The sequence below is a fragment of the Hyposmocoma kahamanoa genome, unplaced genomic scaffold, assembly GCF_003589595.1.
Source record: "Hyposmocoma kahamanoa isolate Upper Pololo Valley unplaced genomic scaffold, ASM358959v1 94, whole genome shotgun sequence".
Lineage (NCBI taxonomy): Eukaryota > Metazoa > Arthropoda > Insecta > Lepidoptera > Cosmopterigidae > Hyposmocoma > Hyposmocoma kahamanoa.
In genome coordinates this window covers 2,781,045-2,795,645 of record NW_020654878.1, presented here as the reverse complement: position 1 = coordinate 2,795,645, position 14,601 = coordinate 2,781,045, and the positions used below count along the sequence as shown (strand labels likewise).

The 14,601-nt window shown below is 38.6% G+C and overlaps 1 protein-coding gene across 1 annotated transcript in view; it reads right to left on the bottom strand.

Moving 5' to 3' along the window:
* Nucleotides 1–2,693: 2,693 nt before the first annotated feature.
* The window catches only part of LOC113237846 (BTB/POZ domain-containing protein 17), a 33,398-nt gene continuing 21,490 nt past the window's right edge, over nucleotides 2,694–14,601 (bottom strand). The window contains exons 9-14 of the mRNA XM_026474539.1: nucleotides 13,592–13,869; nucleotides 12,913–13,029; nucleotides 10,773–10,861; nucleotides 6,621–6,767; nucleotides 5,331–5,409; nucleotides 2,694–4,075 (exon numbers count right to left, since the gene is read on the bottom strand). Of these exons, the coding sequence (XP_026330324.1) occupies nucleotides 4,007–4,075; nucleotides 5,331–5,409; nucleotides 6,621–6,767; nucleotides 10,773–10,861; nucleotides 12,913–13,029; nucleotides 13,592–13,869 (779 nt within the window). The 3' untranslated portion in view covers nucleotides 2,694–4,006. The remainder of the gene's footprint in view (nucleotides 4,076–5,330; nucleotides 5,410–6,620; nucleotides 6,768–10,772; nucleotides 10,862–12,912; nucleotides 13,030–13,591; nucleotides 13,870–14,601) is intronic.

Below are 14,601 nucleotides of genomic sequence, written 5' to 3'. Positions count from 1 at the left end.
TCAGTCCGCGTCTGTCAGCCGGCCAGATAGACAAAAAGTCGGCGTCAAAAAAAATCAACAACAGCAACTTGCGGCGCCGAAATATCGCCTTAGTGTAATAAAACCACATCTGCAAAATCACAATTTTTTCAGGAGAGAGTGCTGCAAATGACAACTTTTCGTCCAGGGAGATACTGCCACCTTACTCATTCCTACAACCAAGCAGTAATGTAAGCATTACTGGCCCATGGGAAGCGTGTCGCTTAGCACCAGGTGCACGACTTCACCCCGTCACTTAGTAATATAAAAAAGAGAGGTCCAAAGATTATTTTTGAAGATGAAGTAAAATGACATTTGCAGGGTTGCCAGTTTTCGTAAAATTTTAAATAGTCATGTGGTTGTTGTCGACATTTTTATCGATAAATTGTGAAAATAGGAAAAAAATTGCCAAAAATGTCTAAAAGACAGACGCTTGACCACAATCTCACCTGATGACGATGTGACCGACGATGGGGCGTGTTTGCCTAAAAAATGCCTATTCACTGTAGCCTTGAACAGCCCCAAAATGCACTTTTCGGGAGATACATATGCAAATACGGTAGAGCATTCCATTCCTTTGCCTTACGCATCAGAAAGGTGGAAGCAAAGCGCTTAGTGCGAATAGGTGGAATATAAACTTTATAAGAATGAAGTGCTCCGGACCTTCTAGTCGGCCGAAGGAGGAACGGTAAGGGTGGAACTAAATTGAAAAGTTCCTAGAATTATGAATGTTACGAAGTTATAGTGATTACTAATTGTGTTATTGTATTCTTTACTCTTAATTTGACAGTTGGTCTATTAGTACCGAAATCAATTTTTAGTTATACACACTTATACATAATATTCATATTAAAGTCAAATGAAAAACTTTAAAATATATCTCCTATTTGTATTTTTTCTACACATACTGTGAAATTAAGTGTATGTATGAATTTTCAAAAATTAACAATTCAAATGACCTTTGTGTACAGCATTTGACGAATAATTAGCCGTTGATGATTCAAATGAAACGAGTTCGACTATTTATTTCATAAGCGTAACCAACATTCAGTCGATAGTCGATGTAATATTTATCGACTGCAATGACTAACTGCTTGCAAGCAGACAACACTACGCAGTGTGTTGTGCGAACGGCTATGGACTGGAATTCCCTGCCTGCAGACTTATTCCCTGAACGTTATAACTTGGACCTTTTCAAAGCGAGAATGAATAGGCATTATTTAGGTGGGCATGCACCATCGTCGACCTCACCGTCACTTTCCATCAGGTGAGATAGAGGTAAAATGCGCACTTATATTTTATAAAAAAAAACGTCATTTTACTCCCTCTTCAAAAAAGACGTTATGGACAAAAAAAATTGTCGTTCTTTTTTGCATGCTTAATTAATAGTAATTTTATAACCATATACAGAAAAAATTGTTTTATGTATGTATTCCATGTGATAAAACTCTTTTTACCTATGGTCACATGCGACTTTATTAAACCAAGGGTAAAATATGTAATAAACGTCACTCGCCAAAACAGAGTTAGGAAATAATGAGACACGAATACAACATTTACAGTTATTAAGGTCACCAGACATGGGGTCTATATGGGTTGGTCTCTACTTGGCCGCACCAGGCTGAGTCTTGCGGTTCCTGTGAGCGCACGAATTAAAATATCCTTTTGGCCATAAAGTCACTTTCTATGTAAATCATGAAGTGGCCAAGATGGCCAAACGGTTACTTCTTAGGCTCAATTTAACGGAACAGTATGAAATCGAATTGTACTTCTTTTTTTATTTATTGCATAATTAACTTTATCACCGTACAAATCAGGGGGTAGCTCTCATTCTTCATCCGTCCGAAACATTATCAATTGTCAAGTATGAAGCTTCATTCGTTGCTGAAGGAATTCTCGAGATTGCACAAGAATTCTCCGGAAGTTTCGGTACCTTTTCTTTGGGTCGTATCTATTTATGTCTTTTTTTTTTAGAATTAGAAAAAACGTAAACAAAGAAGCAGTGGTCGTAAACCTTTTTTTCCGACGACTAACGGTTTAAGAAAACGTTGTCAGAATTGATGATAAATGACGTTTACAAATGACACGATAAAATCCTTTTTTTTTTAAGTTTCCGGTCAATTTTTTGAAGCTTTTTATGGTGCAAGTCTTTGAAATAGATTAAGAGTGTAAAGATATTTTAATTAAATTTTCAATAGGCAAGTATCACGACCAAAAAGCCTATAAAAACTTATAGTATACTCCTATAAAGTAGTAAACATATTTGAGAATTTTGTTTCACGGTATTTATTAAAATCCTTTGCTTACGAAATGACTAATCGCGATACAAGGCAGCGTAGTCAGTTTTAGTACACCTATTAGTACGCCAGATTACGCTACGAGTACCAAATTACCACTTTTTTAACCAATTTGTTGACAAGCCGCAATTTATCAAAGTTACTCTAATTCTAGTGATAACAAACATATCAACTAGATGGCGCTTATTGCACGGATTTCTATGGATAGTGTCGGCTATTCTTTTATTTTGTTTAAGATTAGCGCCATCTACTCATATAAGGAAACGTTAATTAATAAATTAGTTTGTAACGCAATGCCATCTATTGACACACATATTTGTCAAAGTTCAGAAAATAATTTCAGCTCAGGATCGATATTTTAATAATATTACAAGGAAAGGAAACTTCTTATTTTATATTAAAGAGGAATTAATTAATATCCACGCCCATTTACATAATATAAACCACTACCAGGCTATTGAATAGAATAGAATATAATAGACATTTATTGCAACCAGTGGCGGATTCGGTCAGTACCAGCATCCGTTAAGTAGTTTTTGAGTTTATCGCGATCAGACAGACAGACGTAGTGATTATACATTACATTATAGATATTTAACATATCTATATTTTATACATAAAATGTACGAAAGTGATTTAGGAAGATTACTGTCATACGATGCGGTGCAGTGCGGCCCGCCAGAATGAACCTGCATACGTGAGCCTTTAGAATATTTAGGTACGCTCCCAAAATCTGGCCGCCCTAGCCCCGGGCCTACTGGACAAATCCTTAGGGCAAATCCGCCACTGATTGCAACGCCACAACACATAGATACAAAAAAAATTATAACACAGACAAGCAAAACAAAATAAAAAGAATTAATAAACAAAATAAAAAATAAAATAAAAACAACATAAAATAAGACAAAACTGACGTTGTAGCGTACGCAAAAGGACTTCATTCTGGATAAGCCACAGCCATAATTGATTGTGGCGCCGGGTTTCAATGAGCCTTTTATAAGGGCCTCCGTGGTCGCGTGACACACCGGTTTTCATGGTGTCGCCATCTCTGAGGTCCCGGATTCGATCCCCGGCCGGGTCAGCGTAGAAACTAATTTCTCTATATTGTCTCTGGTCCTGGGTGTTTGTGGTACCGTCGTTGCTTCCGATTTCCATAACACAGGTGCCTTAGCTACTTACTTTGGGATCAGAGCAACGTATGTAATGTTATCTAATATTAAATATATATATAAGACGGAATGTTGACCTTTTTCGAAGTTACGATCTGTTGAACGGAGATTGACAGTCCTCTGGAATTATTGATCCATGGTTCTGAGTAATGCTAAAGAAGGAGTATAATTTGTACGTTACACAATTCACGAAAAGTGCCATGGTTTCAAAGAAAAATTGAGCCTTATTCGTGCGGACGACCAATCCCAAAGCCCCATTTACATTCTATAAATTTCAATATGATTATCTATTCTCCTAATTGTACTCACAATTTTTATTAATTTACCGTTCCATTAACATTTTTTTTAAGGAATTATTCATACAAATTCTTATACTCTGTTGGCGTCAGCCCCTGCACTACCTTAGTGCTAATAACACAAGGTATAAGTCTATTAACTCTATTCCAACTGTGTCGCTCCGTTGTTCCCCGTTTGGACGGAGCGTTCACCGTTCTCCGCATGAACATTGCGGAGTGGTGGCGGTCATACGTGCGTGCCATCCGGAGCACCCACGTGACTGTAGTCTGTTAGTGGTATAATCACAACTTGTATCTGAAACAAAAATCAATTTAATATCAAAGGTAATACGGAAGGTGTAAAAATAGAGCCTTTGACCAGGCTAAATGAAATAAATAAGTGGGATCAACACTATGCTGCCGTCTACTAAATAAGGCGCTCCGCAGATGGAGCAACTTTAGTTGACGCAACTGGCAACTTTTTACAAGTTTCCATTAACGGTTTACATTAGGCCTTAGTTTGAATAACGAAATTGTTCTCGTAATGTACTTATTCTCTTTTCGCTATATTATCACTTCGGATGATTAGATATTTTTGCAAAATAGGGTAGATGGTGAAAAGCGCCAACTACATTCAGAAAGACTAATTAATTATGATACTCGGAAATGGATGGTCCTCGTGACATCGGGTCGGACCATTGCGAGTAGTTTAGTAGCAGTAGAGTTCCTTGTGAAAGAGATCGTCCAGGGAAGTACTGCCCTTAGTATCCTTAACTATTTCTGCCGCAAAACAGTAACGCTTAACATTACTGTGTTCCGGTTTTGAAGGGTGCTGGTGATTTGGCACATGGGGCTTGTCAACTTATGTCTCTGGGTGACGGGCGCAGTGGCAGTGCCCCTCGGATCTTTGCGATTTAAAGCTCTGAGTGGCACTGCAATTGTTATGGACAGGCGTATAACTTGCCATGAGGCGCACGACTTGTTCATCCCATCACTTGATATTATAAAACAGTTATGACACTAAAAAAAAGGAGATTTTTTAAATAAAATTTGCATTTTATTTTTTTTACTTTTGAGTTTTCTCTACCTTTTCGCAAGCTTAGCTCGCTACGCATCGAAAAGTAATATACAAAGGTGAATGGAGAAGAATGTAGGATCGTTACTCGGCTAAAACAACAATGTTAGACGATATTACATAGATACTATTACCGTTATAGATGCGAGGTGGGAATTACTCTCAAAGACCGGAAAACAAATATGTGTCTCAGAAAGGAAAGCAGTGTCGCAGATATCACCAAACGCGTAACGAATCTTAAATCGGGCGGGACACGTTCCTCGAAAGCACGGCTCCTGATGTAAAGCGGTTCTCGAATGGCGACCTCGGGGCGAAAAACGCTCTAGAGAGACACCGCAGATGCGTTGCAAGGATGACAAAGAAAGTGGCGGGGTTGAATCTGATACAGGTGGCACAGAACCGAGAATGACAGAAACTGAAGACGGCCTACACCGACATAGTTGAAAACGGCTAGAAAGATGATGTGAGTATTATACTAGTAATTTGTGTAACTTACCCGAAGTTGGTCTCGATTAGGTCCTAATAAATGACGAGGCTCTGGAGCATCGCAGCTGTCTGTGCACTTCGGACATCGTCTGCGAATGACATTTTAAATAAATAAATAAATAAATAAATAACGCACACATTCAACATAGCCCCGCACTAGGGAAACCCTGTGTCGCGGGTGCCATGGACACACACATAGACAACCACAAATTACACCCAAACTCACGAGAGAAATAAATGTAAGCCACACAAACATTTCTCCCGGCCCGGGAATCGAACCTGGGACCTCTGCGTGGCAGTCCGGCATGGTAACCGTTCGACCACGGAGGCAGTTAATATTAATTTGTAATTTTTGTGGATCAATTAGTAGCAGTAGAGCTCCTTGTGAAAGAGTTCGTCGTGGGAAGTACTGCCACATTATCTATTTCTGCTGCCAAGCAGTAATGTCAGCATTACTGTGTTCCGGTTTTGAAGGGTAAGCGTGCTGGTGAAATTACAGGCACGTGGGACTTGTCAACTTATGTCTCAGGGTGACGGGCGCAGTGGCAGTGCCCCTCAGATCTTTGCAAATTAAAGCTCTGAGTGGCACTGCAATTGCTATATTACCGCCAGACCCACGACTTGTTCATTCCGTCAGCTGATATCATAAGCTTACCCTTCAAAACCGGAACACAGCAAATGCTTACAGTAATGCTAGGGGACAGAAACAGGTAAGGTGGCAGTACTTCCCTGGACGAACTCTATCCAAGGAGCTCTAGTGCTACTATAGATTCATAATACCATCGAGTATATAACCGGAAATAGAGACAAGATGTCATTTCATTTATTTGAAAACTATTCTGCAAAATCATTACTGCGACAACTGCGCTCCGATTGGCCAGCCCGAATGCGAAACAATTGACAGGTGTCGTCAATGGGCGTCGTCAATTGTTTCACTTCAAATCGACCAGTTAACTTAAGCTTTGCTATAATGGACGAAAATTGCAAAATTACATATTTAATATTTAATTACCGATGAAATTTGATTCCGTTTGTTTTGTAATTAGATGTTTTGCTGTTTTTTCCACATCACTGAATGGAACAGCACGCCATTGTTAGAAATATTATCTTTGTTACAATTAATACAGAATTTTTTGGAATATACGGAGACGTACGCACAGGTCAGTTGTTGGCGCTACCTATATTTCAGTGTAAACGAGAGTTGATATTCATAAGTGATGTATCACTGATGACTTACCAGAAATGTATGGCCTTTATTTCGTCTCTATTTCTGGTTATATACTCGACGCATAATACGAACCCGTTGTTCTTGGCTGGTGCAGCAGCCGCTGCTGGCGACGGAGATCGAGCGCGCAGCTGGCCGGAACTGGTGCACGACGACGACGCCGGAGTGTACAACGGCGTGTTCAGCTCGTCGAAGTCCAAAGCGCCGTCGATGTTCAGTACTCTGTGAAAGAGTTCAATTTCAGTTGTCGTTTAAAAATTGTAATAATTATACATTCACTTAGGGTCGTATTCCAGAACTGTACTCAATGCTCAAGTCAGGATTTGAGCAGACTTGAGTATGATTTCAAGAACTGGAAATATGACCCTAAATGGCAAGGTTTTGAGTATGATTTCTAGAGCTTTGATTCATACTCAAGTCCTGACTTGAGCATTGAGTAGAGTTCTAGCATACGACCCTTCGACTCGATACTACCTCTGCTCGAATTCAAAGTTGCCATGTACTAACACGGTTCATTTTGCTTGGGTCGAGCGGTCGGGACACTTTGGCTTTGTTTCAGAATTTTTTTTTTTTAAACAATCCTAAAGCCATTTGAAAAATGTACATCGTATACTATAAGTGTTAAATTTAGTTCAATTGATATAAAAAAAACATTAGTGTATGTAAAGTACCTATTGGATACGGCAGTTTTCTTGTAAAATTTCGAAGTAAAAGTAAGTTTTTATTTTTTTACTTTGTAACATTTTTAAGAATCATATTTTCACGCCAAATTATACTAATAAGTGTACATTCTCAATTTTACTATGTATTTTGTCCAAAATGATTGACTCGACACTTTCGACTGTCATGCGGAATAATAATAATAATAACGCACACACTCAACATAGCCCCGCACTAGGGAAACCCTGTGTCGCGGGTGCCATGGACACACACATAGACAACCACAAATTACACCCAAACTCACGAGAGAAATAAATGTAGGCCATACAAATATTTCTCCCGGCACGGGAATCGAACCCGGGGACCTCTGCGTGGCAGTTCGGTATGGTAACCGTTCGGCCACGGAGGCAGTTATCTAGGTATATAGTTATATAGGTATAGGAATCAATCAATGTCAACAAATGAGAAACTTAAAAAATATTAATATTAATATCAGTAAGCAATAAACATAAATATTACATCACAATACAGGGATCCTCTTCACGTAATTGTAGATTTTTCCATTCGATACGAAAAACAGCAGCGAGATTAAGATGAATCAACTACTACTGACTCTACAACTCCAAGACTGCGCCAATTATATAGGGTGGCCGCAGTGGAGATTAAGTAAAGACAGAAAATATGATGAATAAACTATAGTAAATTTCGACAAAGGTATTTCTTAAACATAAACTAAATAATTTTGAGAACGTCCGAAGTTAGGTACGTTAGGAAATGAAACTATTTTTCCGGATTTAAATCGCGTATATTTGTTTTTTCAAACAAACCGACGTTTCGGACCTTTTACAGGTCCCAGGGTCACGGTTGACTGAGGTGGTACAGTCTTCAACCAGTTATGTCTAATATTGGGTACGTTATGTCTAAAAGTGTCTTGATAATTATAATTAAAATGATGAGTTTTGCATCGGTCACGTTGCAATGCACGGGGCGCGCGTTCCGGGGTGCGCGAATGCAAGTTCATTGACCTGACGTTTTAGGTATGTGTATTATGTGCATAACTGGATACATAACAAGCGCCAAATGCATAAAGTAGGAAGTTTTGCTTCAACCATCATAACGACCCCTCAGACTTAAAGTATCGTACGTCGAAATTGCCAAGTTTACAGGGAAGCGTTTTAAAGTTCTCCGTTTTATTCGGCAAAGCTCGTTACTCAAATAGAGTGATCATCTAATACATCCTCTAACCGATATCTAGGATTTTATAATACTCTATGTGAGCAAGCTTTGTCGAATAAAACTGAGAAATGCTAAAGTCACGTGTTGTGCTTATTTCAGTGAATTCAGAATATTTAAAACGCTCCTCTGTAAACCTGGCAATTTCGACATACGATACTTTACGTCGGAGAGGTCGATAACATACTGGACAAGAGTATTGCGCGTTCGCGCACGCGGTGTCTATGATTTGGTCTGTGGTGTCTATACAGATCGGCAATGACTAGATGTGTCAGGACTCAAACCTGTGTTTGTTTTGCCAATCTAGGGCGCACTTATACTTAAAAGAAATTAACCCTTTCGATCGCCATCTAATAATCTTAGTACAAAGTACTAAACAAACGACCTCAAAAGTTTGTGGAATTACATTTATTAGCCAAGTTTTATTGAATTCGGTTACCGGCAAGTGCCGAAACCGGATTTTCCCCTAGTTTGCCACCCTTAGAGGTGGAATATTTTCTTCAAATTAAATGGGACCAATACTGAGGCTTTTTTTGAGAACCTCCACCTTATTTTTTTGAAGTCGGTTAAAAATTCAGAATTTTTTTTATCACATTTATCGTGACCACTGATAGTCGTGCAGTTTAAAGTACCGTAACTTTAAACTGCACGTCACATATTTAAATGAAATTGATTACATATCGTACAACACGATTAACTGTCGTTCACCACTTATCGACGTTACGACGACAGACTGTCAAGACGACAACAAGAAGAGCTAGAACGACAGTCGTCTAACGATAAATAAAACGTCACGATAAAAATGTGACGATAAACAATCGCATCTAATTTAATTTAATTTAATTTATTTATTTGCATATACACGTTACATTCAAAATGTTACATGCACCCAGTAAGGGTATAACAAATATGGTAATTCTTATGATCTACATATAACTTTATTAATACAATTTCAATACAATTTCAATACAATTAATTCAATACAATAAATTTAAATACAAGTAAATAGTTACATAACGATAGCAATATCATTTATGGGAGTCATCTTCAAAATATTCATTAATTGAGTAATAGCATTTTTGGTTTAGTAATAGTTTAATTTTATTATAAAATGTGGAGTTTCTTTCTATTGTTTCTTTCTATCTACTATTGTCGTCGCGTTTTATTTATCGTTGTCTCCACGTGTTCCGCTCCCTACTCTCCCCTCTCGTCCCCCGTGCCCTCGTGTCGCTTCGTAAGGGGTACTTATTAGTTGTCCGAAATTACATTTTCCAGAAACATTTTTTTTGTTTTTTTTTCTCAGAAAAATTTCCACAAAAACTTTCATTTCGTACATTTTCCAGAAAAATTTGCCCGGATTTTCATAACCTCGAAAGTAATTTTGAGAGGAAAATGTTTTAAAACTATCTTAACCTAACCGAACTTAATCGTGTCTTTGCGATAAACATACAACATATCCTGAAAGAACAACGGTTTTATTATAATTCGTGTAATGAAAATTTTAACAAACGTTATTTCGAAAAACAAATCGAATTTGTGATAAGTTACCGCTTCGTAGTAATAGTCAGACTCATGCGCAAGGTGGACATTTAAAATGGCGATGGCTAATATATCACCGGAAGTTTTCATCAATGCATCAAACGATTCTGTCTCGCAAACGACGTCATGAAACAAGGTGGCTGCCGTGAACCGATAAATTGTCGTCACGGTCCAAGTGGGAACAGCTAGAGACGACAATCGTTCAACGATAAAAAATGCACGACACAGTCACGACAAACAGTCGACGTGTGGGAACAGGCTAGAAGCGACAGTCGTCTAAAGATAAATAAAACGTTCCGACATAATAAATACATAAATATTAGACAATATCACATACGTTGCCCCGAGTCCTTTAGCAACTTAGTTTGGCTAAATAGCTAAAGGACTTGTGTTATGGAAATCGGAAACAACGACGGTATCACAAACATCCAGACCCGAGACAATGTAGAAAACTTAGTATTGTATACTGACCCGGCCGGAGATCGAACCCGGGACCTCAGAGATGGCGACACCATGACAATCGATGTGCAAGCCACTCGACAACTTAGGAGTCGCATAGATTCCCAGATGAGGTAAGCAACTTTTTAAAATTCTTTGAACGCTGTGTTACTTACTTTTAAAGATAAAATAATATTTCTATGAAGCAAAATACCCTATTTACAATATTGAAATTACTTGCCCTCCGTGTCTCACAGACGTGACGCCCTGTATAGACTACAGACCCGTACGTAGTGGGATATAAAAATTAGTTCATGATATCGTTGTTGTTGAAAAATGGGGTGTAGGTAAACTCACCGATTCTGTGAGGAAAACCGATGCACTCTTTCAACGACTGATGATACATGTTCCACACCCTTTTGCACACCCCACACCAGAATACCAATCTGTAACGAAATAAACTTTAAATATTTGTTAATCTACGTTCCACTACCATATAATTAATTATAATTACATAAAGCAGTTATTTAAAGTAAGTAGCAGTAGAGGTCATTGTGAAAGTTAGTCCAGGAAAGTACTGCCACCATAACTGTTTCGGCCAGCAAGTGTGGGTGATGGTGAAACTACAAGAAGGGCTCCGACACTTGCTCGAGGTTACGCGATAAGTGCCTACCGCTGAGTGTACCGCCGACAGTGCAAGCGCTCAAACAAGTCTTTCATATACATTACAATCCTTATACAACCTCAGCATTCGGTTCCGCACGACTGCACACAGCGGGTAACGTCATTTTCACCTCTCGGAGCGGGTGCTTAGGTTTCTTTTTCCTCGTAGTAGTATTATAGCGTAGGTCTTTTCGATTTTGTATGTGAGTGATGTATCTGTTACTATTAAGTAATCTGTACCACAGGCACATGAGACTTTATAATTATTGATCCAAAGATCGAACAAAGAAAAACTCCTTCCATTTGAGTGGACTAGAACCAGCGTCTGTAGCGACACCGGCGCTTCCGCTCTTACCAACTGAGCTAGGGACTCGGTCTGTAGCCAAATATTGTCTTGCATATCTTTGAAATATCTACAACATAACAGCGAAATTCCAGCCTACGTCTAGTCCCCATATTAGTTTAGTAGTAAATTGTTAAACAACATTTGAAAATCTACTTCAGCTACTTTCACATTTTGACAACATACATTTTGCTTTGTGGTAATGCCGCCGATATTAATAGAATCTTTGTCCGGCAAAAACGTGCGGTTAAAGCAATTTACAATCTGTGTCCCCGAATGTCTTTGACAGATAAGTTTAAAGAGACTAACATTCTTACACTAGCGTCACAGTACATTTATGAAAATGAATTTATGTTAAGAAGAATAGTAATTTTTTTATGAAAAATAGTAACCGACGTAACATTAATACGAGAAACAAAACAAACTGGCTGTTGTTGACAATCGTCTTCACAAAATCACACATTCAATTATGGGACAATGTACACGCTTCTATAATAAGATTCCAGTTGATAATATTCAAATTTTGCCATCATTGACTTACAATTATATGGACGTCGGGTCCGCGCTAAAAAGTGTCCGAACTTATGGGGCGTTAAAATCGTATACAGAGCGTCATTCACGCTTTAGTCTTCGTTTGTTCGACTGACAGCGATGCAAGCAAAATTAGACAGTACTGCGATGACATTACAATTTAAATTCAACGTTTTAGCTTTTTCGTATTCCTTGACATGTCACTACGTTTAAATAGGTTGACTTGGGACATTTTTTTCGTGGTTTTTGTATTAGACCCGTCGTCCATTTATTTGTAAGTCAATGTTTGCCATTCACGAAATTTAAAACTATAGTGAAACAAAAACTTTATACCAAAGGTTTAAATTTAAATTATACAGCTTCAACGACTTGGACTTGGACGACAAAAATCTGTGGTTGACCCGTTTAGTTATAGCAGGTTTCGATGTATATGATATTTGAAATAAATATTGTAAATGGTAAATGTGTGCGAATGTTTATATACAAAGACCTACCCCTAAAGTTTCTTGCTCATTCTTCTCAGGGGAATCGGCCTTACGAATGAACAACAGAGTTTAATCTATATGACGATGTCAAGTGGCAGTAGAGCTCCTTGTGAAAGAGTTCGTCCAGGGAAGTACAGCCACCTTACCTTTTTCTACCACCAAGCAATAATGTTAGCATTACCGTGTTCCGGTATTGAAGGGTAAGGGTGGTGGTGATTTACAGGCACATGAGACTTGTCAACTTGTTGATGTTGTTGTTATGTCTCAGGGCGACGGGTGCAATGGCAGTGCCCCTCAGATCTTTGCGATTTAAAGCTCTGTGTGGCAGTGCAACTGTTACGGACAGGCGTGTAACTTACCGTCAGGCGCACGACTTGTTCATCCCGTCAATTGATATTATAAAAATAAAAGAAAAAAAACGATTGCAAGTGTAATAGCTTACGTATGAAATAAAGATTATTTGACTTCGTCTGACCTTAACTCTGACGTCAGGTTCTGGCTGTTCGCACTCGCCGTACTGGTTGACGGTGGACTCCGGGCAGTTCTGGCAGGTGATCGATATCCGCACAGTGCGTAATACTACTTCTGGTACCTGGACAGAAAAGAATGCATCTAATATGCAGTATGGTATGGTGTAACGGGCTGATGTTTGCAACTCAACGCCTATACTTTGATCGTAAGATATGGCCTGTATTCTCGTTCTCCGTCCATCATCTGAATGCGTCGAGTATATAACCAGAAATAGAGACGAAGTGTCATTTAATTTGATTGAAAACTATTCTGCCGAATCATTACGGTGACGGTGCCACAAACACCTCTGGGTGTCCCGAGACAATATAGAAAAGTTAGTTTCTACACTGACCCGGCCGGGGATCGAACCCGGGACCTGAGATGTCGACACCATGAAAACCGGTGTGTAAGCCACTCGACCACGGAGACCGTCAAACTTAAGAGGTAAGGAACTTTATAAGCTTTTATATTATTGTGTTATTTTTGTTACAGCCTTTCCCTTTTATCTTCCGTTCAATTTCTACTTCTAATAAATTGACGCAGTGCATTTCCGTGTGTGCAGGCAGCGCCTTGCTGTACGTAGTAGTAGTAGGTAAATAAGTTTCTAATGTTGTATGGAGTGTCCGGTGTGTGATTTTACTTACATCATAAGTACCAGCCCAAACAATAAGTAAACTTTTTCTAAACCAAACTCCTTTTGGGTACAAATCAATAGTCCATTCCGAGTGCCTGTCTTGCGACGCTGAGTCCGCCAAAGAGCTGCGAGTCGAGAAAATGAACGTCCTCGTGTGGTAACACGGTAGCGAGTGGAAGTTGTCCACGGCCAGTACCGAACCCCACGTGTCTTCCGTGTACAGTCGCGGTGTGAACAGCATTCGTCCTGCTTCCGTCTTTTGGATTTCAGCTACGCGTTCGAATTGACCTGCGAACGAGATTTAACACTTTGTTGACGCTTTTAGTAAAATTGCCGGCACACTACTGTTGCGTAATTTTCCGAAAATTTTCCGGAAAAAATACCGAAAAATTGTAAAAGAAAAATGTCGAAGGCTCATATTATGTTCTACGTATAGTAATATCTTTTGAAGTTTTATTTAGCGTGAATTACAATAGTAGTTTATGTGACGAGTGTTTTAACGCCTAATTATTGTACAATTACATAACACTGCTTTATCTACACACATATTATAAGCTCTCTGTGATGTGTTTCGGGAACCGCATGTTACGACTGGCGAAATGGCGGCAAATAAAAACTTTTCTCACGCATGTCACACAATCGTAGTTTTTATTTTTAATTCATAGACAAACTAGAATCTGCCCCAACTATCATATCGTTCGATATCAAGTAACGTGCGAAATTGTCAAAATTGTTTGTTATTGACATTTCATTTCGAATAAAACTTCATCTCGACTGATATTAGATTCGAGGTCCAATCAAATTGTTTTGTTTTTCAGAGATGTTCGAAATTGGAATGTAACAATAACGTCAAAGATGTTATTATGAAGCAATCATAACATTTTCACAGATAAGAAATTTGTTCCAACAAAACAGTTTACCGTTATGCTGGTCGTAATTTGCGGTTTTTGAACACATTATAGAGAGTTTATGATATATGTGTAGATTAAATACATTTGTATATATAAAAACCACATAAAG